The sequence below is a fragment of the Artemia sp. Qi Xiang Cuo genome, chromosome 15 (assembly GCF_049724085.1).
Source record: "Artemia sp. Qi Xiang Cuo chromosome 15, ASM4972408v1, whole genome shotgun sequence".
Lineage (NCBI taxonomy): Eukaryota > Metazoa > Arthropoda > Branchiopoda > Anostraca > Artemiidae > Artemia > Artemia sp. Qi Xiang Cuo.
The window spans coordinates 13865045-13890508 of NC_142808.1; the positions used below are offsets into that span (position 1 = coordinate 13865045).

Genomic DNA, 25464 nt, shown 5'->3' on the forward strand with positions numbered 1-25464 from the left:
TTTTCCAAAAGAATTGTTTGAAAACACCCCAGAATTGCTAGCACTTCCTTCTGCACCGATATCCCCAACTATGAACTTGTATGTTACATCAGCAACAGCTAGAAGAACAAGATTGAAGAAACTTTTGTAGTGGTAGAACACTGAGCCTGAGTTTTTTGGACATTTAATTCTTATATGTTTGCCATCTATGGAACCCATGCAGTTTGGAAAGTTCCACCTTTCTTCAAAAGCTCTTGAAATTTGTTCAAAGTCTTCAATAGTAGGGGCCTTCATCACAATGGGTTGCAAGGTATCTCATATAGCTTTAACAGTTTCATCTATCATTTTACCTACATTGGACCTACCAATAAAATACTGAAAAGATAGCGAACGTTTGCTATCTCCAGTGGCTAAATATCTAAGTGTAAGAGCTAATCTTTCCTGTCCACTAATACTTCTTCTCCATCTTGTGTCCTTTTTTGATATTTTATCTTTAACAAGCTGGAATATATATTGAAACTGATTTGGCATCATTCGCATATAATCAAAATACCACTGAGAATCCAGTTGTCTTAGATTCTCAATAAGAATAATATATGCACCAGAATTCTCTCTTTTCGGAAGGACAGGTCTCACCCACCATTGACGTTCTGGCTTTGACTCACTTAGCTACAAAAAGGGGGGGTTGAATTAAATCTTTGAAAATAAATAGTACAAACGTTTATTGGTCATTTAATTGGGGCTTAGGTGCTGCCCATCCCATCTTTTTAAACAGAAATAATCGCCTGATATAAATTTTTTTTTACTTTGTTTTTTCTCGTCTAAAATTGCAGTTACTGTATCTACTGTGAAGGGGACTATTCTGTCCCAGCTTTTTGATGAATATTTATTTTATCAAACAATTCATGGTAACGAATTGTAAGGAAGGATCGAAGTATTTCAGGAGTTGTTTTTAAGTGATCGGAACAAAAAGTCAAACTTTAGCATAAAAATCGAAGCATATGAGAGGGCTGGAACCCCCTCCTAAATAGAAGGGGGTTGCCCTCCTCAATAATCCTATTCGTTTTAAGATTTGATGTTGCTCCCTACTTTCAGTTGAAAAAAAACTTATTTTTAAATTTAATTCTAAATACAATAATGGTGAAAAATAATGGCTCTTTTTTGTTTTGTTTAATGATTTTGTATATATACTTTTACCATTTAACAGTAATATTTGTTGTCATATATTAAAGAAGAAATCCTAAAAAATAAAGAGAATTGCTAATTGTGGATGCACTGTAATCCATACACAAAAAATTTAGGCTTTCTGTGTTTTTCTTTTTAATGTGCGACCCGCCTCATATGCGAAGTAATTTCTGTTCGTTTTATGATTTAATGTTGCTCCTTACTTTCAGTTGAAAAAACTTGTTTTTTTGAATATAATTCTATATGCAATATTGGTTGAAAACCATTTGGTAATTTTGCATAATAAACCATAACTGCAATATTTGTTGCTATACATTACAAAATAATTACTATAAATTAAAGAGAATTACTACTTAGGGATGCACTGTCATCCATATAAGATAAACATAGGGTTTTGGTTTCGTCTGAGCACTACGGTCCATGTCATCCACAAAACAATTTCTAAAAAGGGAGGGGAAGGACCCAGGGACCTGGATTTCAAAAGGCCTATATGCAAGATAGACTGTTGTTTTATGGGCATAGACGGTTCTTGAGAGAAAGTTAATCAAAATAGTGAAATATGTTACCCTTCTTCTCCTTCTGCGAAGCAAAACAAGGGCAGTAGCAGCTGCAGTTGGAGATAGAATCATTCTAAGAAGAATCTAAAAATAACTTGTTTAGCTTGGATTTTTCCACATTCAAAATGCGTTTTTCCCAAAAATATTTGCGATTTTTCCGCAAAAAGAGTGCGGATATCGCATTTCGTTTTCCCGCAATCCGCAGCATGTGGGAACGAAGGGTTATGTAGTTAAGAAAATTCCATAAATCGAAGTCATTAAAATATGGCTCTTATTTTTTAATGCACTCAAAATAAAAGTCAAGGAGGGCTCCCTTCTTAAACAGAACTGTAATTGATGAATTGGAATAAAAAAAAGATCTTTAACTGAAGGACAGTCAGAACCATTGCTGACTTACTGTGGTCCTTAAGAGTCAAAGTTTTTTACTATACTTTTTTCGAGCGAAAATCACTCTTTTTAGGCCTTAGCTTTCACTCGCTCAAAACGTTGGCAATCACCGGATTTGACAATATGCAAAAAGCCCATTACTTAGAAGAAATCAAAGAAATGTCAAAAAACAAGTTTTGTTGGTCAATGATGTCTAAGGTAAAAGAAAATTAATTTGCTGCCATGACTATTTCACCCTTATGTCACGATGGAATTAAAAGCTATGAAGTAATATTTGCAGACTTTGTAAAACTCTAGTTTAGCTACTTTTTTGCTATCTTTCAAGGGGTTAGGTTAGGAAAATGAATTTTTCAGCAATGAATCCAGGGCCAAAAATATACTCTGGGAAGGTATTGCAAAGCTTCTATGTTAACCCTTTTCTGATTTCCAAGTCTTTGAAATTTGCCTACATGATAGGTATAAAAATTTTGACAAAACAACATTCTACCTTAATTTTCAGTTATCTGTTTCCTTTTCTCTTGTTTTAGGTCTGAAAATGCAATTCCTGCTATTTGAGTTGAATTTTAAGCCATATAAATGATTTTTTTTAAATTTAGGAAACATATCAGCAGATCTTAGAAACATCATAGATTAGGATTGAGCAAATTTATGAGGCTGAAGTTATGAGCAAAGTTATGAATGTTACTGCAGATTCATTTCTTATCTTTGGAAGTTTGCTTGCTGAGCTTGGCAAGTAAGACTTTTAGGAATGGATTCAGATAGCCCATATATTCAGATAGCCTGAGGATAGCCCATATGTAAATAGTTTCCACAGTTGTAGTAGTGTCGATGATAGTGATTCATTTAAGAGTGGCAATAATAGTTGTGCTTTCCATTCATGCTCGAGCCCTTGCTCATCAGACATTAGTTTCAAGAGTTTGCCAAAAGTGATACATTATAGTAACCCTCCACAGACTAGTCAAAAGAAATTATTGAAGCTTTTTTACACGAACATTGATACAGTGACAAATAAGCTTCCTGAACTAAAACTTACAACTACTGCTGAAGAATACGATGTGTTGTGTATCTGCGAGCTGACCCCCAAGAACTCTACTACCCCACTGGAAGATGATCATATCATGATCCCCGGATATCGCCTGTTCTCGAATCTCTCAACTCACCCCAGAAGAGGCGTTGCTGTTTATGTGAAGGATGTATTACAGGTCAGAGATTTGACTTTGAATCATGATTATTCCCCATGGGTTGAGAGTGTTTTTGTTAATATTGTTATTGGGGGAAGCCACTTCTAATAGGATGCGTTTATAGAAGCCCAAGCAGCCCAGATGCCGCTGCCTCTTATGGGGCTCTTACTCAATTAGCTGATCATGCATCTAAGCATTGTAACCAAGATTTTATTTTAATTGGAGATCTAAATATGCCTGATATTTTGTGGGTGGATGGAGCAGGTTACCATCAAAGTTCAACTGCAACTAACCCGTTTGTGGAATATTTAGGCAATAATAATCTGTACCAATTAATTGATCAGCCAACCCGTTACAAAAACAACCAGATACCATCTCTACTAGACTTGACAATCACTAACAACCCAGGACTGCTAGTGAATACTGATTACCTGCCCCCCATTGGCGCTAGCGATCACCTCTGTATTTCCCATGACTTGCTAATAAGTCAACCACCAAACAACTGCACCAAACGAACGTATACCAACTACAGCAGGATCAGGGAAATACTACAGGCGGTTGCATGGGATCAAGTGACTAACAGTGATGATATAGAGCAAGCCTGGCTAAATTTCAAGAACGCCGTCCTCCATGTTGAGCAGCTTTGTACTTCAACGTCTTTTGTCAAGGCACCTAGAACACTGCCTCACATAGATCGACCCATTAAAAGAGCCATGAACAGGAAGAAAAAGGCACTTTCGAAGTACAAGAAGTGTGTATGCACACAACACTGGGAGCATTATGCCAGAGCCAGGAATAAGTTGAGACATCTAACTAGGCATTTTATGGCAGAATATGAGGAGAAGATAGCCTTTAGTATAAAGGAAAACCCTAAACGATTTTGGAGGTATGTGTCCAAGAAAGATAAGAACAGGCGATCAATACCATTCTTATTCAACGCTGAAGGGAAAAAGTTGGAAGACCCAGAAGCTATAGCAAACTTGCTTAACACTACCTTCGCTTCGAACTTCTCCTCAGACTCATCAGCTGAACCCTCATGTCCTGACCCCAGACATATCGAACATCTTATGCCGAAACTCATCATCACGACTGAAGAGGTTAAGAAAAGACTATCAAAGCTGGACCCTAACAAAGCCAAAGGACCAGACGGCATCCATCCCAGGCTGCTCAAAGAAATCTCTGATATAGTCACCGAACCGCTCTGCTCCTTGTATAATCTGTCTTTGAAGACAAAGAAACTACCACCTGATTGGCGTACAGCAACAATAACTCCAATATTTAAGAAAGGTTCCAGAAGCCAGCCAGAGAACTACCGGCCCATAAGCCTTACCTCAGTCGTTGCTAAGCTGATTGAAGGAATTGTCAATGATGCCGTTATAGCTCACATGACAAGGAATGGTCTCCTTTACAGCGGCCAACATGGCTTTAGAAAAGGAATGTCCATTGAAACGAACCTGATCCAAGCTTATGAATCAATCACTGAGGTTATCGAATCGGGATCCCCTGTAGACGTGTTCCTACTGGACCAGGCAAAAGCCTTCGATAAAATGTCCCACCGGTACCTGATGATTAAACTGTCAGCATATCACATTGATGTAGACGTAGCCCAGTGGATCCATAGCTTTCTGTCTGATAGAATCCAGATTGCTGCAGTCTACGACCACAACGGAAACCTCGTGTACTCGGCACCAGTAAATGTCAGAAGTGGTGTTCCACAGGGAACTAAGTTGGGCCCGACTTTATTCAACCTCTACATTAATGATGCTCCTGAGGTTGTCCAGAATCTGCTGGAACTATATGCAGACGATTCCAAACTCTTTGGACCTGCCGCTTCTGACGAAGACTGCAATGCCCTGCAACAAGACTTAACAAACCTCTGCCAATGGGCCTCAACTTGGACACTAGAGTTTAACCCAAGCAAATGTAAAGTTTTACATCTTGGACTGAACAACCCTTGCCATAGCTACCATATGTTGGACTCTACTGGTGCTATAACACCCATCCAAAGCGCAGAGGAAGAACGTGATCTCGGGGTAATCATAGATAATAAGCTGAAGTTCCATAGTCACTGCCGAACTCAAGCCGCAAAGGCAAACAAGATCCTAGGCCTAATCAAGCGATCAGTGACTAGTCGCCACCCCAGGGTCATTAAGAAGCTTTACACAGCCCTTGTCCGCCCTCATCTTGAGTTTGGGATGGCAGTTGCAAACCCCACTTTAAATGCGATGCAGAGTTGCTGGAAAAAGTCCAGAGAAGAGCTACTAGGCTCCCATTTGCCAACCAACAAATCCCATATGAGCAACGCCTAGAAAAGCTTGATTTGCAAACTCTGACCTACCGTAGAAAAAGGGGGACGTAATTTTGGCATATAAGTTGATGAACAGCAGTGTTATCAAGCCCATTCTCGAACAGGACCAGTCTAGCAGAGCGCGAGGTAACCCCATAAAACTCCGCCAAAGATTCAGCAGAAAGCGTGAGAAATACAACTTCTTCACCAATCGCGTTGTTCCGTTGTGGAATTCACTGAGCGATTCAACTGTTTCTGCAGCTTCAGTTAACAGCTTCAAGACTGGCGTTGACCATGACTGGAGGAACAAGCCATGGAGGACGCAGTGGGATGAGCCTGCATCCACCACTAGGGTCTATTAGTGTGTGATATTCAACTGTCCTGTATACGTGTAGGATGTGATGATCCACTATTGAATTGGGCAACGAACTCCTGTCAATACTACCTGGCGACATCTACAGGTTCCTGCAACCTTAGTCGCTAGAAGATGCGATTTAAGGTAATTTAAGGTAATTTAAGATCTTTTGAAGTAGGTTAGGCTAGCCTATTATTAACCCTGCATGATAATTTTTCCTGAGAAAGAAACACTTCAATAACAGAAGATGTACCATTCAACACCTAGCTTACCAAATACAATGGTAGCCAAATTAGCCTACCACAATAATTACTTCACCATCTTCTACCCCTAATAGAGCTAGGCCATAGGTTGTTCATACAAAAATATGGTAAAATTCTAGACAAGCTACTGTTTCCCATCTTGGAAAGTTCTAAGGTTAGGAAAATGAAGCTTTTAGGGATAGATCTACAGACTAAGGTGTGACATGGAAAGGCATTTTGAAGTGCCAACCTCCATTCCTTCTGGGTTATTTACATTTGACATTATAGAAAATTATTTCTTTAGCCTATATCTGAACAGTAGAATATTGTCAATTACTAGTGTAAAGAAAGGAGTATAAAGTCAAACATAGACAATATTCTGTTTTCTCTAATTATATAGGCCTAGGGTAAAAGACCAATATCCAATTGAGCAAAATTATGTAAAACTTAAAACATCATATCTTGTTATCAAATTAGAGTTGAAAAGGTTTGTATAGGCCCATGAATAGCTAAAAATCCAAGCTATGCAACAACATGGTTATTATTAAAATTATTTAAGATCATTCACTGAAAATGATTAGTTTATTGACTTACCTAGAAAGACCTCTTTTTGGAAATACCAATTATCCTGTTTTGATGTAAATATCTTTTTAGTGTTTCAGTATTATTCACATATTAATAGAAAGCTGATTTTCTTCTGATTCTAAAAATCTAACTTTTATTTATTGATTTTCATTCTATAAATCACAAATATTAAATATATTTTTTTTTCATTTCACTTGCTTGTCAAAACAGAGACCACACATTGGATTTATGATGACAAATTACTCCCACTGGGCTGGCTCTAGTGAGAGATACACTTGCATTGTGTCATACTGTAGTAAAAAAAAGGGTAGTCCAAAAACCCATTGCTATTTTTCCAAAATGCCAAAGAAAAGTGGTCTTTCCCAAAAAGAGGTCTTTTACCCTAGAATAAGAAAAAAGTCATGAAGATGACTTTTTATACCTTGTTCTATTTTAGGACAAACATAAATATAGTCATATAGTTGACTTTTTATACCTCATCCTCATAAGGCCAACATGGAAAAAGCTATACAGATGACTTTTGGTTTTACTTATATACTATAAAACAAAAGTTAAGAATAATACAAAACACATTTTAAACAAAAGTGTTTTTTAATCTCACTATTTTTCCATAATCAAAATATTTCAATATAGACATAATAGATGATGCACCTAAATTTTATACAGAATACATTATACTGCCCCAGTTCTATATAAGATAAACAATAAAACATATTACAGATGACTTCTTGTCCTACCATAATGACAGTATTGACACTTGTGTGAAAGAGCAAGAGAGAGGGGGGAGGGCAATTTTGGAGAGAAAACCAAAAATAGTCAGAATTAAAAATAAATTGGATCTGCCTCAAGAGGAAAGCTTAGAGACCCCTTGTTCCCAATTTCTGAGGACAGTAGGGGGGGGGTGTAATTTTGGAGGGAAAACCAAAAATGCTCAGCATTAAAAATAAATAGGATCTGCCTCAAGAAAAAGGCTTAGGGAGAGGGTAATTTGAGAGGGAGAACCAAAACTATATACATATATAGGAAAACAAATATACACTTTTATTTAAAATATGCTTTGTATATTCCTACATTAAGTTTTACAATATGTAAGGAAAACCAAAAAAAGTTATCTGTATGACTTTTTCCATGCTGCTCCTTAAGAGATGAGGCATAAAAAGTCATCTGTATGACTTTTTCCATCCTGCTCTTTAAGAGAGGAGACATCAAAAGTCATCTATATGACTTTATTTATGTTTGCTCTATAAAAGAATGAGGTATAAATAGTCATCTGTATGAATTTTTATAATTCTAAAGAATGAGGGAAAGTATGGTATTGGCTTTTGTTTGACTGTATACTGTTTTCTATATAGCAGTAAATGACAATATTTGATCCTTAGTATATAAAGGATCTATAAAAGAATGAGGTATAAATAGACACTGTATTACTTTATTCATGTTTGCTCTATAATAGTGTGAGGTATAAAAAGTCATTTGTATGACTTTATTTATGTTTCTTTTATGATAGAATGAGGTATAAAAAGTTGTCTGTATGACTTTTTTTATGTTTGCTCTATAACAGAATATGGTATAAAAAGTCACTTGTATGACTTTATACTGTTTTGTAGACAGTAGTAAATGTCAATATTTAATCCTTAGTATATAAAGGATCAATGACTATTATAGCCAAACATTGCAAACCCATTTCTTCTCCTTCTAGTGGGCACTCATCTTTGATGACCTTTAAAAATATTTATTTTATGAAAGTGAAACCTTAAAAAATTAATCTTCTGTCTAAATGAAGTACAAGAAAAGTATTTTCAGTTTCACAACTTTGCTCAATTCCAGTTTATGAGGTTTGGAAGATCTGGAAGTACATTTCCTAAATATAGAAAATCCCATTGGTATGGCTTAAAATTTTACTCAAATAACAGAAATTGAATTTTCACAACTAAAAAAATAGAAAATGAAACTGAAAATTAAATTATAATGTTTTATTTTGTCTAAATTCCAATAGATATATGACCTGTCAAGCAGGCCAGTTTCTAAGATGTCAAAATCAGAAGAGGGTTAACATAGTTGCTTGGCAATACCTTCCTGTAGTATGTTTTTGGCCCGGGATTCATTACTGAAAGTTTTATTTTGGCCAACCTAACTACTTTCCAAGATTACAAAAGTAGTTTGTCTAGAATTTTTCCATTATAATAGGCAGAAAATTTCTACAAATACTCTTTTCCATCTTAATCTATGCTTAACCAAGCTCTTTATAACCTATGGCACAGGCTAGGGTTGTATCTGGCCTAGTAAATAGTATGCTGTTTTATTAATGCGCCAGTTAAAAAAGATAAATACATAATTCAATAATTACTTCTGGTAGAAATTCCATTTTCAGCCCTTAATAGGGTACCAAGAGGTAAACAGTCCATAGTAACCAATAGTTTACCTTAAATTGCTGCATGGAGTAATCTAAGGATTTTTCTTTGTGGCTGATAATCCCTATGCCTTCTCAAGACCAGAAAACAATTTGTGCTTTACAGAAAGCAAAATATGTCTGAAATGTTTTCACCTTTCTTAATTTCACAAATGAAAAATTATCAAAACCTTAACAAAGAAATATCAGTATATGTCAATATAACTGACAATCCAGGGTCATTTGTTTTGTTTTTCAGTAAAGTGCAAATTGCATTCTGGTCTTGAGAAGGCATAGGGGTTATCAGCCCTACTCATGTTAACCTCAGAGCCAGCATATTTAAGAAACTCATTTACCAAACTATCAGCACCTGAAGCCTTATTATTTTTTAATCCTTTTAGTACTGTTGCTAATTCCTCCTCACAAAACAAATCATTCATTGCATCTAAGATATCACAAACTTTTTCATTTTCCTCTATATCTTTTTGTGCAGCTATATTGCAGTTTAGCAAATTCTCAAAATGTTTATTATTGACATAGTCTTTTCAGGGAAAAAAATGTTGTATATTTTTCAGTTTTCAACTATAAGAATCCATAGTATGGGTAGCTATTTGTATGTTGGAGAAGCTTTTTAAACAATTTTTAATCTTGACACAAATAGTATTTTTTAGTTTAATTTTATAGCTTTTGAAGCTGACCTGAAAAATAAAACTTAATATCATTCCCAAAAGATTCTATCTATGCTCTTTGACAACCTCAATACAATTACACTCTTTTTATTTATCAAAATTGTAAGATCATAAGTAGTAATAGTAGTATCCCCAAAAGCTTCAACTTAATACCCCCAATTGTTCTGAATATATTGCTGAGGTGTCATAAACCATTTACCACAGTGTCTTTTGATTTATTTTACAGCAACATTTAGTCTTAAAGCATAATGGGCCAATTGCATAATTGTGGGGGGTTGATATGCCTAATATCCCTAAAGATATAGTTGCTGGACTGTTCTACTATGCTGAACAAAATGGTTGTCTCAGAATTTTGACTGGATACATTTGGAAAATGAATGGGCCTGAGAGAAGAGCTGCTTGCCATCCAATCTCTTGTTACTCTTAAAAAAAAAAGTTACTCTCATTTGATTGGATGTGTTTGGGAAAATGGTGGGTGTGGAAAGGGTATTTGTTGCCCTCCAATCACTTACAACTATTAAAAAGGGCACTAGCCCTTCCAATTTTCAATAAAATAAGCCATTTTCAAAGTTTCTATGACAACTCCTTTGAAACAAAGTACCCTTTCTAAAAAAAAAAAAAAAAAAAAAAAGACCAAGAAATAAATAAATAATACATTGTGCCCACATTGCTCTTTACTTAGGCAGTTCTATTGTGCTGCCTATGATTATAGCCCTAGAAAGCAATGTAAAACCACACTTTTCATACAGCCTACTGTTTGAAATATGGTCAGTCAGTTTGTTACCCTGAACAATGTGTAGGCAATTTCTCTGGAAAAAAACTAGCAAATCTTCATCTGCTTTTCAGGGCACCCATGCTTCAGAACCATATTTGACCACTGTCAACACTGTAGCTTCCAATATTCTAATCTTTGTTTGCTGACTTATTTTCCTATTCTTCTAAACCTTTTTAGCTGTCAAAAATTAGGAATGCCTAAATTGTGGCATGGGAAGATCTTTTCAAGTGTTGACCTCCAAAGCACAAAAAAAGCACATGAAGAAATTTAGAGCTGTATTTTATCACAAGTAGCAAACAGAAAACACATTAATATAGTGAGTTTCTATCTGTGTTCCTTAAGAATGTACAAAATAGTGCTTGTACATCAAGTTATAATGTTAGTCTCATCATTCCAAATATAGAAGTTGTCATGGAAGAGGTCCTGAAAAACCACTCACTTGCATTTATTAACAAAAAATGTTGCACAAAAATAAATACCAGACCAACTCTTCTAAGGCGCCCTTACAAGGCAAGTGGACTGTATCCACAACTGCTGAAAGAAAATTACATTATAATTGAACTTCCTCTAGCTCACATTTCAACCGAAATTTTAAAGTCTCCTTAAACTCCAAAATATTGCAGAGAAGAAATTGAACACTGTTACCTACAAAATATAGCTTATTCAATTGCAACTACATTTTTCCTTTCCCGATTTTTTTTTGTATGTCAATTGGTTTTGCTGCATTTCAACTGAATTCAGCTGAATTTCTTTGCTGCCATTCCTGAATTTCTAGTATCTTTTTCCTTACCTGGATGTCAACAGAGTTGTCCATAGATGCATTAAGTGGGGAGGAGCATGATTACACAGGATGGATAAATGTCCAATCCCTCCTTAGAAGAGTTTCTTGATGATAATGCAGGTTGCATCATGATTGAAGTTAAAGAAATCCTCCAAGTGCAGCCAAAACTGACCTTCCTGGCTTTCAAATGGTTCAATACAAACCTAAAAAATAGAAACCACCTTTAAAGAGGAACATAAACCTGAAGTAGAAGTAAAGTTCCTTTACCAGAATTAAAGGGGGACAGCTGCTTCCCCCCCAGATAATGAGGCCTAAAATCACTACTGTGAACAACATATTACAAGTTTTCAGAAAAAAACCTGCTAGAAGCCAAAAGGAGTCTATTTTGGGGTACAGGTGCTGTTTTTCAGAAGAAGAAGATGATCAGAAAAAAATATTTTCACACCATAGCAAATATTGCATAATGTTTTCACAGCAAATATACTAAAAAGACTTCTTTCCACACCCTGGGGTTGTAAGGAGAAAACCTTACTCCAGTTTTATAAATCACATATAAGACCCCATATTGACTATGGGCTCATTGTCTATGGTGCATGTGCAAAGACCCAGATGCAAAAAATTGAAACAACACAAAATGATATAATACGTCTCATATTTGGTCTTAGGAAACCCACAAGCACCAAGTTTCTGCTTATGGAGAGTGGATTAACAACAATAAGGGAGAGACGTAGCTTTCTCTTGATAAAACATCTTACAAAAATTGAATCAAATAGCTCACACACATTACATAATTGGTTAAGAAATCCAGCCATGTATAGAGGTATTGCAGATGAGTATGCCAATATTCAAAAGAAGTTCCCTGTACCAGCAAAGTCTATTGCACCTACTTTTCCCCAATCCCCTCCATGGAATTGGTCATTTCCCATAATAAATACTGAATTTTCAAAATGGAATAAAGATTTAACCCCCATTGCTTTTGTTCAGAAAAAATTTGCAGAACTTAACACAATTACCTATAAAAATCACTTCCAAATATTTGTTGATGGGTCAAAAATGGATGAGAAGGTTGCAAGTGGTGTTTTCCTTCCTCACCTGAAAATTGCAATGGGTGAGAGATTATTTAATAATTTATCTATAATGTCTGCTGAGTTAAATGCCATAATCATGGCATTAGAACACCTTAAGCAAAACCAATCTTTGATTGAAAATTCGAATAATATTATCATTTATTCCGACTCTTTATCAAGCCTTGAGTTGCTGGCCTCAGCTCCTCAATATAAGTTGGACATTGACACTTATCATTGTCTCAGTATTATTGATAATCTTGCTTCAAGTGGCATAAAAACTTACTTTCAGTACATTCCTAGCCACTCTGGCATAAGTGGTAATCATCAGGTTGATGAAATAGCAAAAAATGCTATAAATATTGACCAGCCAAGTGGGAGACCAATCCCAATTAGAGATATTTACCGATGGAGGCTATCAGATATTAATTTTAATAAGATTAATCCTATTCTTTCCCCCTGTCCCAATAAGTATCTTTCTAAAATTTATCATAGAATTCGTTCTGGAACAAATGGACTAAATTTCCTTGCATTCTCATATAAGCTTTCTAATTCAAGTGGTTCAATTCCCCTGTCCCCTCTTTGCAGGTATTGTAATACGAATAATGAAACAATCGGCCATTGCCTATTTGAATGTAATATGCTGACGTCTGCACAGCATACCTTGCTTTCTAAACTGTTAAAATACTTCAAACACCACAAATTCCCACTATCAGCCAAGAGCCTAGCCAACTATACCTGCACACAGAGTATAGAAATCGACATCTATCATCTTATATTTGAACTCCTAGAGTCGAAAGATCTGCTGAAAGATATCTGAATATATCTAATAAATATGAGGCAATCAAGCCAGTAGCTCTGTAGCCCACAGAGTGAAGCAAAAGGAAAAGGGCTAAATAGTGTTACTGAAAAGCCCGCCTGCTGTTAAATAGAAGAAGAAGACCATAGACTGCAACTTTACTGCCAGCATTAACCAAATTGGTGCTTAGGTTTCAATATGAAGCACATATGAATAGGCCTTACAAATAAATATTTTACTAGCACCCTGGTTGAAACCAGCTGTAAATCCTTTTAAACTTGTAATTTATCATGGTCCTCTAGAAATCTTCCTTAAGAGAGTCCAATGAATAATAAAGATTGACTGGTCCCTGGAATTTCTTCTTCTTATGAAAAACAGCACCTGAAATCTATAATAGACTCCTTTTGGCTTCTAGGAGGTTTCTTCTAAATACACAATTAATGCAACCATCAGATAAACAAAAAGGCTTTTTCTTTTTTTGCTGTCAACATCAACACAATCAATAAGTTTTTTTTTCTGTAATTGTTAAAGAATATAATACACTTGGTTTTCATATAACAGAACACAAGGAAAATCAGAAACAGTGGAATTGGATGGCTTGTGGGAAGTGCAAGTACTCAAGCTGTCATTTCCCAGCAATTTAAGGCCTGGAGGCCAGCTAGTACCTATATGGCTCTTACTACTTGCTCTTGCTCTCTTCTGTACTCACTTTTGTCTCTTCAAACAATATTATTATCCATGAGAAAATCAATTATGCTTTTGTACAAGTATCTTTCATCTGTTGCATTATAATTGGCTTTAAATTGCTGGTTGATATCTTTACTTGTCTTCAGTCTTTCAAATGTCCATTTGATATTTGCTGTCAGGTAAGCTGTGCTGCAGCATTCAAAAATTATTTGTTGTTAGATCTCAGGCACAATTTTAAACAAAACCTGCAGTGTGGGTTGTCCCTTTTATTCCATTCATATTCTTCCTTTCTTAAAATCAGAGAGTTACTCTTTATTCTGAAATAAAGAACCTTAGTGTCCTAAAATGGGAAGATGAGAATAGGAGGTAAGAACAGTTTTTGAGGTATTCTATGTTGGGTTTTGTCATATAGAGTGAGAGACCTGGCATTGATAGAAATGGGTGTATCCACTGTATAATTTGCCAACAAATAAGCTATTTCATTATAGTGTATACCTGGATGACTTGGAACGTGTTGAATTTGGATGATAGTATTTCTCTGTTGAAGGTCAAAGAGAAGGCTTTAAAGGCAGTAGAGATCAGAGTCAGGTGCTGATTTGTGCACTTTAAAAATTAACTATAAAGCTGACCTTGAGTCTGAGAAGACAACACACTTTTTTGATAATGGAGTTTTTGCTTTAACTACCTTAAGTGCCTCATTCATAGCTTTAACCTCAGTAGTCAGGATGGAAGATCCATTTGGCAGCATTGTACAAATATTCAAAGAGTAACTTGGTATTGTTGCAGCTGAAGCAGCTTTGGACCCTTTTACCTAACCATCTGTCTTGATTTGTTGGAAATCAGGGTAATCATTTGACTTTCTGTCTGAAAACTACCTTAATCTGAGTGGGGAGAAAGCTTGACTTCTTATCCCTTATAAGCTCAGTGCATACTTGAATAGGATTAAACTTCCATTTGGAGGCTGAAGATGTAAAATACAACTCCCTGCCTCACTGTTCCAGTTGGAAACTAGTTTAGTGAAAAGAATCCAAGAGTGGATATGCCAGCTATTATTCATTGAACAATTATTACTAAAGGTTTTTGATTTTATTACTAAAGGATTTTTGTGTAATACTTGATTACCAGCGTGTTCCTCCTTTCTTGCACTGATGGCATACCAGTTAGTGCCTAGACTTTATGACTTAGGTATGGTTGTGAAAACCAAGGGCTATTATTATTGCCATGTTTTGGAGGTTTTCCAACTTTGCTAAACTTGTTTTGCAACATCCTCCGCGTGCTTCAATACCATACTCAATCTTTGACTGGATAAACCTTTTGTAAAAATCAAGTAGGACTGTTGGTGAGCTGGCCCATTTAGTAGTAGCTAAACGTTTTAAAAGAAAAGGCCTTTTCATGCAAGACTCTTTATTAACAAAATCAGTATGGTTTTTCCAAGTCAAACCTTGATCCAAATGGATACCAAGAACTTTGGGTGAATGGTCATAATCAATTTCATTGCCATTCATCCATATTTTGGGAGGGACAAATCCTTTGTTTTGTAAAATATAATTGCCTTAGTCTTTGATGCTGATACCAGAAGAGAATAAGCCACAGAAAAAGCCCATAGCTCTTTCATTAATCTGGTTTAATTCTGTTGCCATAACATTTGCATTGGACCCAGAGCTCCAAATCAAAAGATTGTCAGCAAACTCTGCTTTGTAAGCATTATCAGAGCTGAACTTTAAATCCAACAGAAACAAAGTGAACAATTAAGGGGTAAGTGAAGACCCCTGCGGGAGTCCTTTATGCACTGGATAGACATTACAGTATTCTCTATGGACTCTTAACTTTATAATGCCTGTCAGATAGGTAATTATCTAAAAATTTGATAACCCCCTCTGGGTTGTCCATATTTTGAAGAGTTTTGCCGAGTAAAGTTTTATCAACATTGTCAAAAGCAGCCTCAAAATCCACCAACACGGCAATTAAAATCTTTCCTTGCTCTGTGGATTGTCTCATAGCAGCTTCCACATATTGTCCACAGCATATCTACCCCAACAAAAACTTGATTGGGACCTTGGTAGTAACTGGTTAGATTCAACAAACTATTCCAGTCTATTATGAATTGTTTTCTATAAGAGTTTACCGAGGACCGGTAAAATTGAGATAGGTCTGTAAGACTGCTCATTCAGCAGGTTTTCCTGGTTCAGGTACTGGTACAATGATAGCTGGCTTCCATAACTTCGGAAATCTTCTACTCTGCCAAGATTGATTATAAATATGAAGCAGTTTGGTTTTAAAAACGTTTCCAGACTCAATTACCCATTTATAACTATTTTCATCTTCACTTGCTGCAGATGAAATATTGACTTCCCCCAGAACATCATTCAACTCTGTTATTGTCAGACGCACCAATAATTCCTCCTTTGACTTGCCTGTTTCATGGAGCTTGCAATTGAGGGGTTTCATCGTCGCCAAAATCTTGGTTTTCACAAAGCTGACGGCCAAAGCTTCTGCCATTTCTTTATCAGTATGTAATATTTTGTCTCTGGACCTTAATGATGGGACTGTGCTGCTTGTATTTTTGTTACATCCCATCATTTTATTTATAAAGGTATGAATCTTTGTTGAGGGGACATTTTCGTCTAATTCTAAGGAAAAATCATTCCATACTCTTCTTTTAGCTTTTAGTACTGTCTTTTTGACCAGAGATTATGTTCTCTTCATTAAAATCAGTGCTTCTTGGCTAGGGTGCCTTTGAAACCTGTTTCTTGCCTTTTTCTTATCCTCAACTGCCTTTCTGCAATCATCGTTCCACCATATTTTAGGACGTTTCTTGACTGTTGGAAAATTAACTTGATTAGAAATAAGCCCCATAGCCTTTTCAGCTGCTCTTTCTAATTGGTTTGAAATGAGGATTGCTTGACATTCTAGGTCTTGACATACAAAATCCCTCAGATTTGGTCAAACATCTTCAAGTAGGAAAAATGAAGCTATAAAATGTGATACCTGCGCTGATTGTCACTCATCAGTTACATGCAAAACAGCCCCCCCCCCTTCCATTTTTTTTTATAATTGTGGTCATGATCACAAATCTGTAGAAAAGTAAATGTGTCTTAAGTACTTTGAAAGGGTGGAATCTTCAAAAGACCTCAAGAGGAAAACCTGCCAGTATTAGTTTATTGGAATGAGGCAATATAATAATACTTCTAAACAAACCAAGCCATTGAAAACTAATTTTCAACTAAAAAGCCCAAATAATATCCATAATCTTAGGTCGCCCAGCATATAGTTTCTCTTCTAGAGCTTACAACAAACCTGCCAGGCCTGAACTATCAACAAAGCCACACCTGGCTACTGCAAGGTCCACAAAAGAGATGTCAAAAGCCCCAAAACAATCTCCTACCCTAAGACCAACCATTCTACCCTAATCTAGAAGAAAAAGCAGCTAATTTTGTTATTAATTTTAAAAACTTTTTCCACACAACAAGTTTTTCAAAATAAAGCGCTCCATTAAGCCAAAAATGAGCAGAAATAAAGTCAAATCTTCCAAGCGTAAAACAACCCAAAATCAATATCAACAAATAAATGAAACTCAAAACGAAGAGAAATTACAATAAATAGCCAAGTCAAACTCAAAACAAGAAAAAATCGACATGAGTAGGCCTGAAAACCCCCATGCCTTATCAAGACCAGAACATAATTTGTGCTTTATGGAAAACAAAATACGTTTTAAGTGTTTTCGCTTTTTTTATTTAATATAATAATTAATAATAATAATATATAAAAAAAATGAAAATGAAAAAAAAAACTGAACAAATGACCATGGACTGTCAGTTTAATTTACATATACTGAAATTTATTCCTTGAAGTTTTAATATTGTCTGTTATTTATTAAGGTAAAAAAAGTGGAAACATTTAAAACGTATTTTGTATTCACTAAAGCGCAAATATATTCTGGTCTTGAGAAGGCATGGGAGTTATCAGCCCTACTCATGTTTATTTTCGCTTTGTTTTGAGTTTGACTTGGCTATTTATTGTAATTTCGGTTCGTTTTGAATTCCACTTATTTATTGATATGGATTTGTGGTAATTTTACACTTGGAAGATTATTTGACTTTATTTCTCCTCATTTTTGGCTTAATGGAGCTCTTTATTTTTCTTTGAAGAACTTATTTTGTGGAAAACTTTTTTAAATTGATTTCTGTTCGTTTTTTGTTGACATAGTCTTTTTCATGGAAAAAAAATATTTATGTCTTTTTATAGGAATCCATATTTGGATTGCCCCAACACAAATAGTATTTTTTTAATTTAATTTTATACCTTCCTGAGTTGATCTGAAAAATATAACTTAATATCATTCCCAAAGATTCTATTTATGCTCTTTGATAACCTGTATACACTTACAATATTTTATTTATTTAAATTGTAACAGCAGAAGTAGTATTGGTAGTAGCCCTGAAACTTTCAACTTAATACCTCCAGTCATTCTCAATATATTGCTGAGGTATCTTATGGGCAACCATAAACAAAATGCCTTTTGATTTAGTTTTAAAGCATAATGGGCCAATTGCATAATTTTGGGGGGCTGGTGTGCCCAATATCCCTAAAGAAATAGTTGCTGCACTGTTATACTATCTTGAACATAATGGCTATCTTATAATTTTGAATGGATGTGTTTTGAAAATAAATGGGCTTGAGAGAAGTACTGCTTGCCCTGCATTCTCTTTTTACTCTTAAAAAGACACTAGAACTTTTAATTTTGAATTGGATTAGCTCCTTTAAATGTTTCAATGATACTTCTAGCTATTATAGTGCTGCTGTCTATGATATTGCTTATATGCCCTTTTGAAAACCTACATGGCTACAGTTTTTTCTTTTAATTGAGCGTCTTCCTTAATGTTCCCTAAAAGTTTCTCCTTAATATCCTTAGCATTATTAGTTACATTAAATGTAGTGGTAGTATTAAAAGTATACACATAGTGACTTCTGGCTAGTTCAAAATCCCCCACAACTTACCTTCAAAGGTCTAACTTAATAGGGTAAGCAGTTATTGTGACATTTACGTTTGGTGAAAAGAGGGGTAGTTGGGGGGGGGGGCTAGTTGACCTCCATCACTTTTGACTCTTAACAGGAAACTAGAACTTCCAATTTCAACTAAATGAGCCGCCTCTAAAGTTTATACAACCATCCCTTCCATAAGAACCTTAAATGCCCCAGAGTCATAATGTACAACCCTCACCCCCAGGCTCTGGTGGTTTATATCAACCCCTTAAGCCTTGCTATATGATCTTGGAATTATAACGTAATATAAGTTGCCCTTGAGATATTGCTTTGTCATCTTTTTGAAAGTCCACATGCTCATAGTTTGTTTTGATTTAGTTCAATATCTATCTAAATATTCCTTAAAAGCTTCACCTTAATACCCTTAGCTTGTGTAGTAGCAATAGTAGTAGTAGTATTAGTAGTAGCTTATACATAGCACCATTGGTTTCTCCAACATCCCCTTCAACACACGCTGAAAGTTTCAGCTTAATACCGTCAACCATTCCTGAAGTATTTCTGATGTGTCCGCTTGACAACCTGTGTGGGCATAGTGTATCTCGAATTAGTTCCATACAGTTTCTATATATCCCAAATTTTTTGCCTTAATACCTTTAGTTTTAATAGCAGTAGTTGTAGTAGCAGTAGAATTAATAGTCGTAGCCAAAGCTTTATTAGCAGTAGTAATCGTAGCAGTAGTAGTAGTATGAGTAAAATTAGTAGCATTAGGATGCAAATAAGATCTTTTGGATAGTTTAACATCCATCACAACAAGCCCTGTTAGTTTCAACTTCACACACCAAACTGTTCCTAAAATAGTGCAATTATGCCCTTTCGACAACCTGCATACAGACGGCGTATTGTGATTCAGTTCACCTTCCCCCATCAAAGTTCCTTGAAAATTTCACCTTCATGCCCTTAAGCATAGTTGTAATAGTAGTCACAGTAGTAGTATTGATATTGCTAGTAATAGTAATATAATGCTAGTAATTGTAATAGTAGTGTTAACATATTGCCTATTGGTCAGTAGAACATCCCTCTCATAAAGTCCTGGAAGTTTCAACTTAACAATTGCTACGGCATTGCTGATATGTCCTTTTGATAACCTGTATGTTCATATACTTCTTGAAATATTCATCTCAATGCTTTTAGCCTTACATGTAGTTGCAATATAAGTAGTAGTAGTAATAAATTTAGCAGTAACAGTAGTATTAGCAGTAGTGTGCACATATTGCCTTTTGGTCAGATGATCTTCCCCTTTAAGCATTCTCTGAGAGTCCCAACGTAATACCCAAGTCAATTCTTGAGGCATGCTTTTTCGACAATTTGCATGCACATATCGTTTTTCGATTTAGTTCAAATTTCCCTTCAATATTGTAAATGGAGTAGTGTAATATTGTAAATTGTGGTAGTTGTAGTAGTATTGGTAGCAAGCAAATATTGGCTTTTTGATCATCTCTCTTATCATTTCCTGAATTTTCCAAATTAATGTGCTCAGTTATTCCTGAGTTGCGCCCTTTTGACAATCTCTATACACATAACGTGTTTTGATTAAGTTCAACACTCCCCTCAACATTCTCAGAAAGGCTCACCTGAGTGCCCTTTGTCTTCTTGGAAAGTAAAGTTCAAAAATGAATACCTTTCTTTATAACAAATACTATGTATTTGTTGTATAGTATTTGTTATAAACAATGAATTAATTGCCTAACTTACAGCCCTTGCCTCGAGAACTGTGAGGAGGTAGACATCCCCAAAAACGCAATTATTGGATCTTTTAAGACTGCCAAACAAAATAACTCTCTTATAGTTTTGATCGGACGTATTTTGGGGAATGATAGGCTTGGGGGGGGCTGATTGCCCTTCATTCACTTTTGACTATTAAATGGGCACAAAAACTTCCGACTTTTAATCAAATGAGCTCCATCCGATCCAAAGTTAATACGACCACCCATTCCATAAAAACCTTATCTGCCTTGGGCCAAAACTTACAACCCTTGACCCTGGGCTCTGTGGGGTTGTGTCCACCCTAAAGACATTGCTATATGATTTTTGGACTACTAGTAATAAAATGGCTATCTTACGATTTCAATTGAATGTGCTTCGGGAAAAGAGGATGTCAGGGGGGGGGGGCTTGTTGCTCTCTTTCACGTTTGACTCTTAAAATGGAACTAGAACTATACGTTTTCAATTAAATGAGCCTGTTCTAAAGTTCACACGACCACTGCTTCCTTAAAAACCTTGTATGCCCAGGGACAAAATTTACAACCCTTACTCCCAGACTGTGGGGATTTGTGTGAACCCCAAGGCTTTTTTATATGATCTTTGAACAAATGGCTATCTCAAAAATTTTGATTGGATGTTTTTGGAGAAATGATGAGTGTGAGGGGGGTTTATTGCCCTCAATTTACTTTTGACTATTAAAAAGGGCAGTAGCCCTTTCAATTTGCAATCGAATGAGCCTTTTGAAGTTTCTATGACAACAAATGGCCATCTCAAAATTTCTATCAGATGTATTTCGGGAAAATATGACGTTTGGGGGGTGGACAGTATCTGTCCTCCAATCACTTTGACTCTTAAAAAAGGCACTAGAACTTCTGATTACCTATCCAATGAGCCCCCTCCAAAGTTTATACGACCATTCTTTTTACAAAAGCTTTATATGCCCCAGGGCATAAATTACGACCATTGCCCTGAGGGGCCATGGCGGGGGAGTTGTCACCCTCAGAAACATAATTTCGAGGCCTTTCAACTATGCTGAACAAGTTGACTATTTTTAAATTTTGATTGGATGTGTTTGGGGTTATGATGGGTGTGGGGGGGAGTTGGTTTGCCTCTAATTACTCTCGACTATTAAAAAGGGCAATAGTCCTTTCAATTTCCAATCGAATGGGCCCTTTTCGAAGTTTCTACGACAGCTCCTTCTACACGAAGTGCCCTGATCTAAAAAAAAAGAAAGAATAATAACAATACATTGTGCCCATATCGGTCCTTATTTAGGCAGCATTATTGCGCTGTCCATTGTATAACATTGTCACCCTAACACTTTGGACTATGCTTATTCAGTCATCAATTTGCATTCTTCAATTGAAATTCTGAAAAACTACTTAGTTTCAAGACATATTCTTTTCCAATTCAGTATTCCATCTGAGTTAAGTATAAACATATGCCAGGACCATGGGCACCCATAGTCCTAACAATATGTTATTTATTTTATTTATTTAGACCAGGGCACTTCTCATAGGAAGAAATGTCATAGAAACTTCAATAAGAGCTCATGGAGGGTAACCACCCCCCCCCCACGTCAATAATCTCCCCAAACACAAATTTTGAGATAGTCATCTTGTTCTGCGTAGTTAAAAGGTCCAGAAACTATGACTTTGGGGATGACCCCCCCCCCCCCACAACCCTCAGGGCAAGGTTTGTAAGTTATGCCCTGGAGGGATATATGAAGGGGTGGTCTTGTGAACTTTAGAGGAGGCTCATTTGATTAGAAATGTATAGTTCTAGTTCATTTTCAGAGTTAAGCGTGATGGAGAGAAAATAGCCCCCCCCTCTCCCTGATATTTTCTTTTCCCCAAACACATTCGATCAAATTGTGAGATAGTCATTTTGTAACCAGTAGTCCAAAGAGAATATAACAATATCTTCAGTAATCAAATATAAGAAATATTTAGATGGACGTTGAACTAATCAAAACAAACTATGAGCATATGGACTTTCAAATAGGTGACAAAGCAATATCTCAAGAACAACCTATATTATTTAGACCTTTAAGAGTAAGTCATGGGGGATTTTGAACTATCCAGAAGGCACTATGTGTATACCTTTAATACTACCACTAAAGTTACTGTAACTAATGACACTAAGAGTATTTAGGTGAAACTTTGAGGAATCGTTTAGGGGGAGTTCCAATTAAACGAAAAAACTGTATGCATGCAGGTTTTCAAAAAGGGATATAAGCAATATCATGGAAGCACTTCTGTATAATAGCTATTATCATTGAAACATTTAAAGAAGCTACTTCGGTTCAAAATTTAAAGTTCTAGTGTCCTTTCTAAGAGTAAAAAGAGATTTGAGGGCAATCAACCCGTCTCTCAAACCGATTTATTTCCCAAACAAATCCAGTCAAAATTTTGAGACAACTATTTTGTTCAGCATAGTATTACAAGTTTGTTCACCACGTTTCCTGGATTCAGAGTTCGACCACCTTAGAGATATTTTATTTGGGAATGAGTAGTAAGCGCCCAATTCGTACAGAACCTAAATGCAAACTTACGCCTGAAGGCATAGATATGTGTTTAGGTTTTCAACGAATTGGGGTTACCAGGATCATTAGCAAAGAGGTATCATTTCTATAGAAGCTATAGTAATTTGAAATATCATATGGAATTTGCTTGAAGGTATATGCTTTGCGTACGCGCCCGTACCAAACAGGTTGGTCATAATATGTTCTACTTCAAGTTTTTTCTGGCACGATTAACTTAATTTCTATTTCATGATAAACAAGTTTTTTTTTTAGGTTACATCCGTGTTGGAAAAACCGGTGTATCTTTTTTAGTAGGTAATTATTTTTGTATATATTCAAGTTTCAAGTTAGATTCCTCAACAGTTTGGAATAGTTTATTGAACATAACACAACTGACATTTTTAGTAATCACATAGAAAAAATGGATAATTCAAAGCAATTTCTGGTGAGTAAAAATTTTCTCATTATTAAAAAGAAATTGTAATTAAGTTAAGGAGTAAATAATATACATAAAATATAACTACGGGTAATTATATAATTATAATTATTTTTTTTTTTTGAAATTAAACCTATAAATAATTATCATATTGTTTTAATCTTACTTCGGCTTTTTTTTTTTTTTAGGTGTGTTTTTGAAAAAAATTACATGCCATACATCAATTAAGGTTTTATTTTTATAATTATAAGTTAACAATTTTAGTTATTTTTTTTAAAAAATTGATTATCTATATTGAAAAAAAAAAATGTTTTTCAATAATTTAAATTCATAAAATAAAATTAATTTTTTTAAACAGCAAAAATTTAATTTTTTTTTTTCAAGTATGTTTAAAAATTAAATACCCCCCCTTCTGTAAATTTTTAAATATCTATCGAAGTGATACTCATTCAATCTAAACTAAATTACTGTATAAAAATATCTCCTATAACTTCACAATACCAGCCCATTCCTGCGACTCTGTTAATGACAGTGACCTCTGACCCCCGTGTTAGCTCCATATCAGCTTGAAGTAACTTGAAAAGGGAGTGGACTGCCTTATATAATTCCTCAGCTCAACCTACTTAAGATTGTGACCTTAACCCCCCTAAAGTATTACAAAGGAGTTCAGATATAGAGGTCCAATTAGAATTTGTAAGTATATACATATTTTTTTTTTTTCTATCCCTATTTTCAAAAAATAATTTAAATTTTATACTGGGCATACATTTTTAAAAAACTAAAATTTTTTTTTAATATTTTTTATTTTATTTAATTACAAAAATTATCTATAAATATAACGTAGTTATTTAAATGAATTTATATAACAAAAAAAAAAAAAAAACCTTACATATTAAATTAAAACTAATATTCTTTAAAATTAAAAAAAAAATTTATACAAAAAAAAAACTAACTATTTGAAAAAACGAAAGTTAAAAAAATATATAAAATAAATTTAACGATCACTTTTAGACTGGTATTTTCATCCCTAATGCATGTTAATACATCCGCTTTGCATGATTAGATCTACCATAGGCTTTCTCTACAAGATTAATTCTCCGGAGGGTAGCATGCATAGTGTACTTTAAATAGAGCTGCGTGTATAGTAATTAATCAATATACAACTTTACACTTGTTTTTTTTGATAATTTCCCAATATGTCTTCGCTGCAATGTTGAGACACAGTCTGTTGGTGAATACGTTTTTTGATAATTTCATTGAAACACTTAGGTGTTTACGAGACAGACGTTGAGTTTGTTCTATTTGAACAGTGTTGTGAAGGCCACGCCCCCAGCCCCCTACCTCGACCTGGTACCAATCCTCCTACATCGACGGATGCCCCCCGGTCCCCAAGGGTCATCCCCGGGAGAGGGGGAGGGGAGGGAGGGTTATAAAAAAGGACTATAAAACATTTTAATTGAGCTGTATTTTTATATATGGATTGGGAAAAAATTTCTTCTCTCTTAAAAGAATCGATTCATAACGTGTAAAATTAATACAAATACTATGTCACTATACACAGGACAATACGGATTAGAGAGAATGTAGCATCATCATCAAACACCGACATATGAGGTTTATACTTTTAAAAAATACAAAGTTCAAAATTTGAAGCTAGCTTCAGCAGGAGATTAGTATACTAGTGGTGACACTTGAGATATAAGGAGCAAGAGCCCCCCCTATTTATGAAAAAATACCATATTGTTTCATTTATATTTTTAAAAAAAATACAAAGGTCAATATTCGAACCTATCGTCAGCAGGAGCTTAGGATAGTAGG

The 25464-nt window shown here is 35.2% G+C and overlaps 1 protein-coding gene across 1 annotated transcript in view; it reads left to right on the forward strand.

Moving 5' to 3' along the window:
- Positions 1 to 2240: 2240 nt before the first annotated feature.
- Positions 2241 to 25464, forward strand: part of LOC148943355 (tetraspanin-9-like) — a 57662-nt gene continuing 34438 nt past the window's right edge. Inside the window, exon 1 of the mRNA XM_089101654.1 lies at positions 2241 to 2306. Coding sequence (XP_088957780.1) covers positions 2268 to 2306 — 39 coding nt within the window. The 5' untranslated portion in view covers positions 2241 to 2267. The remainder of the gene's footprint in view (positions 2307 to 25464) is intronic.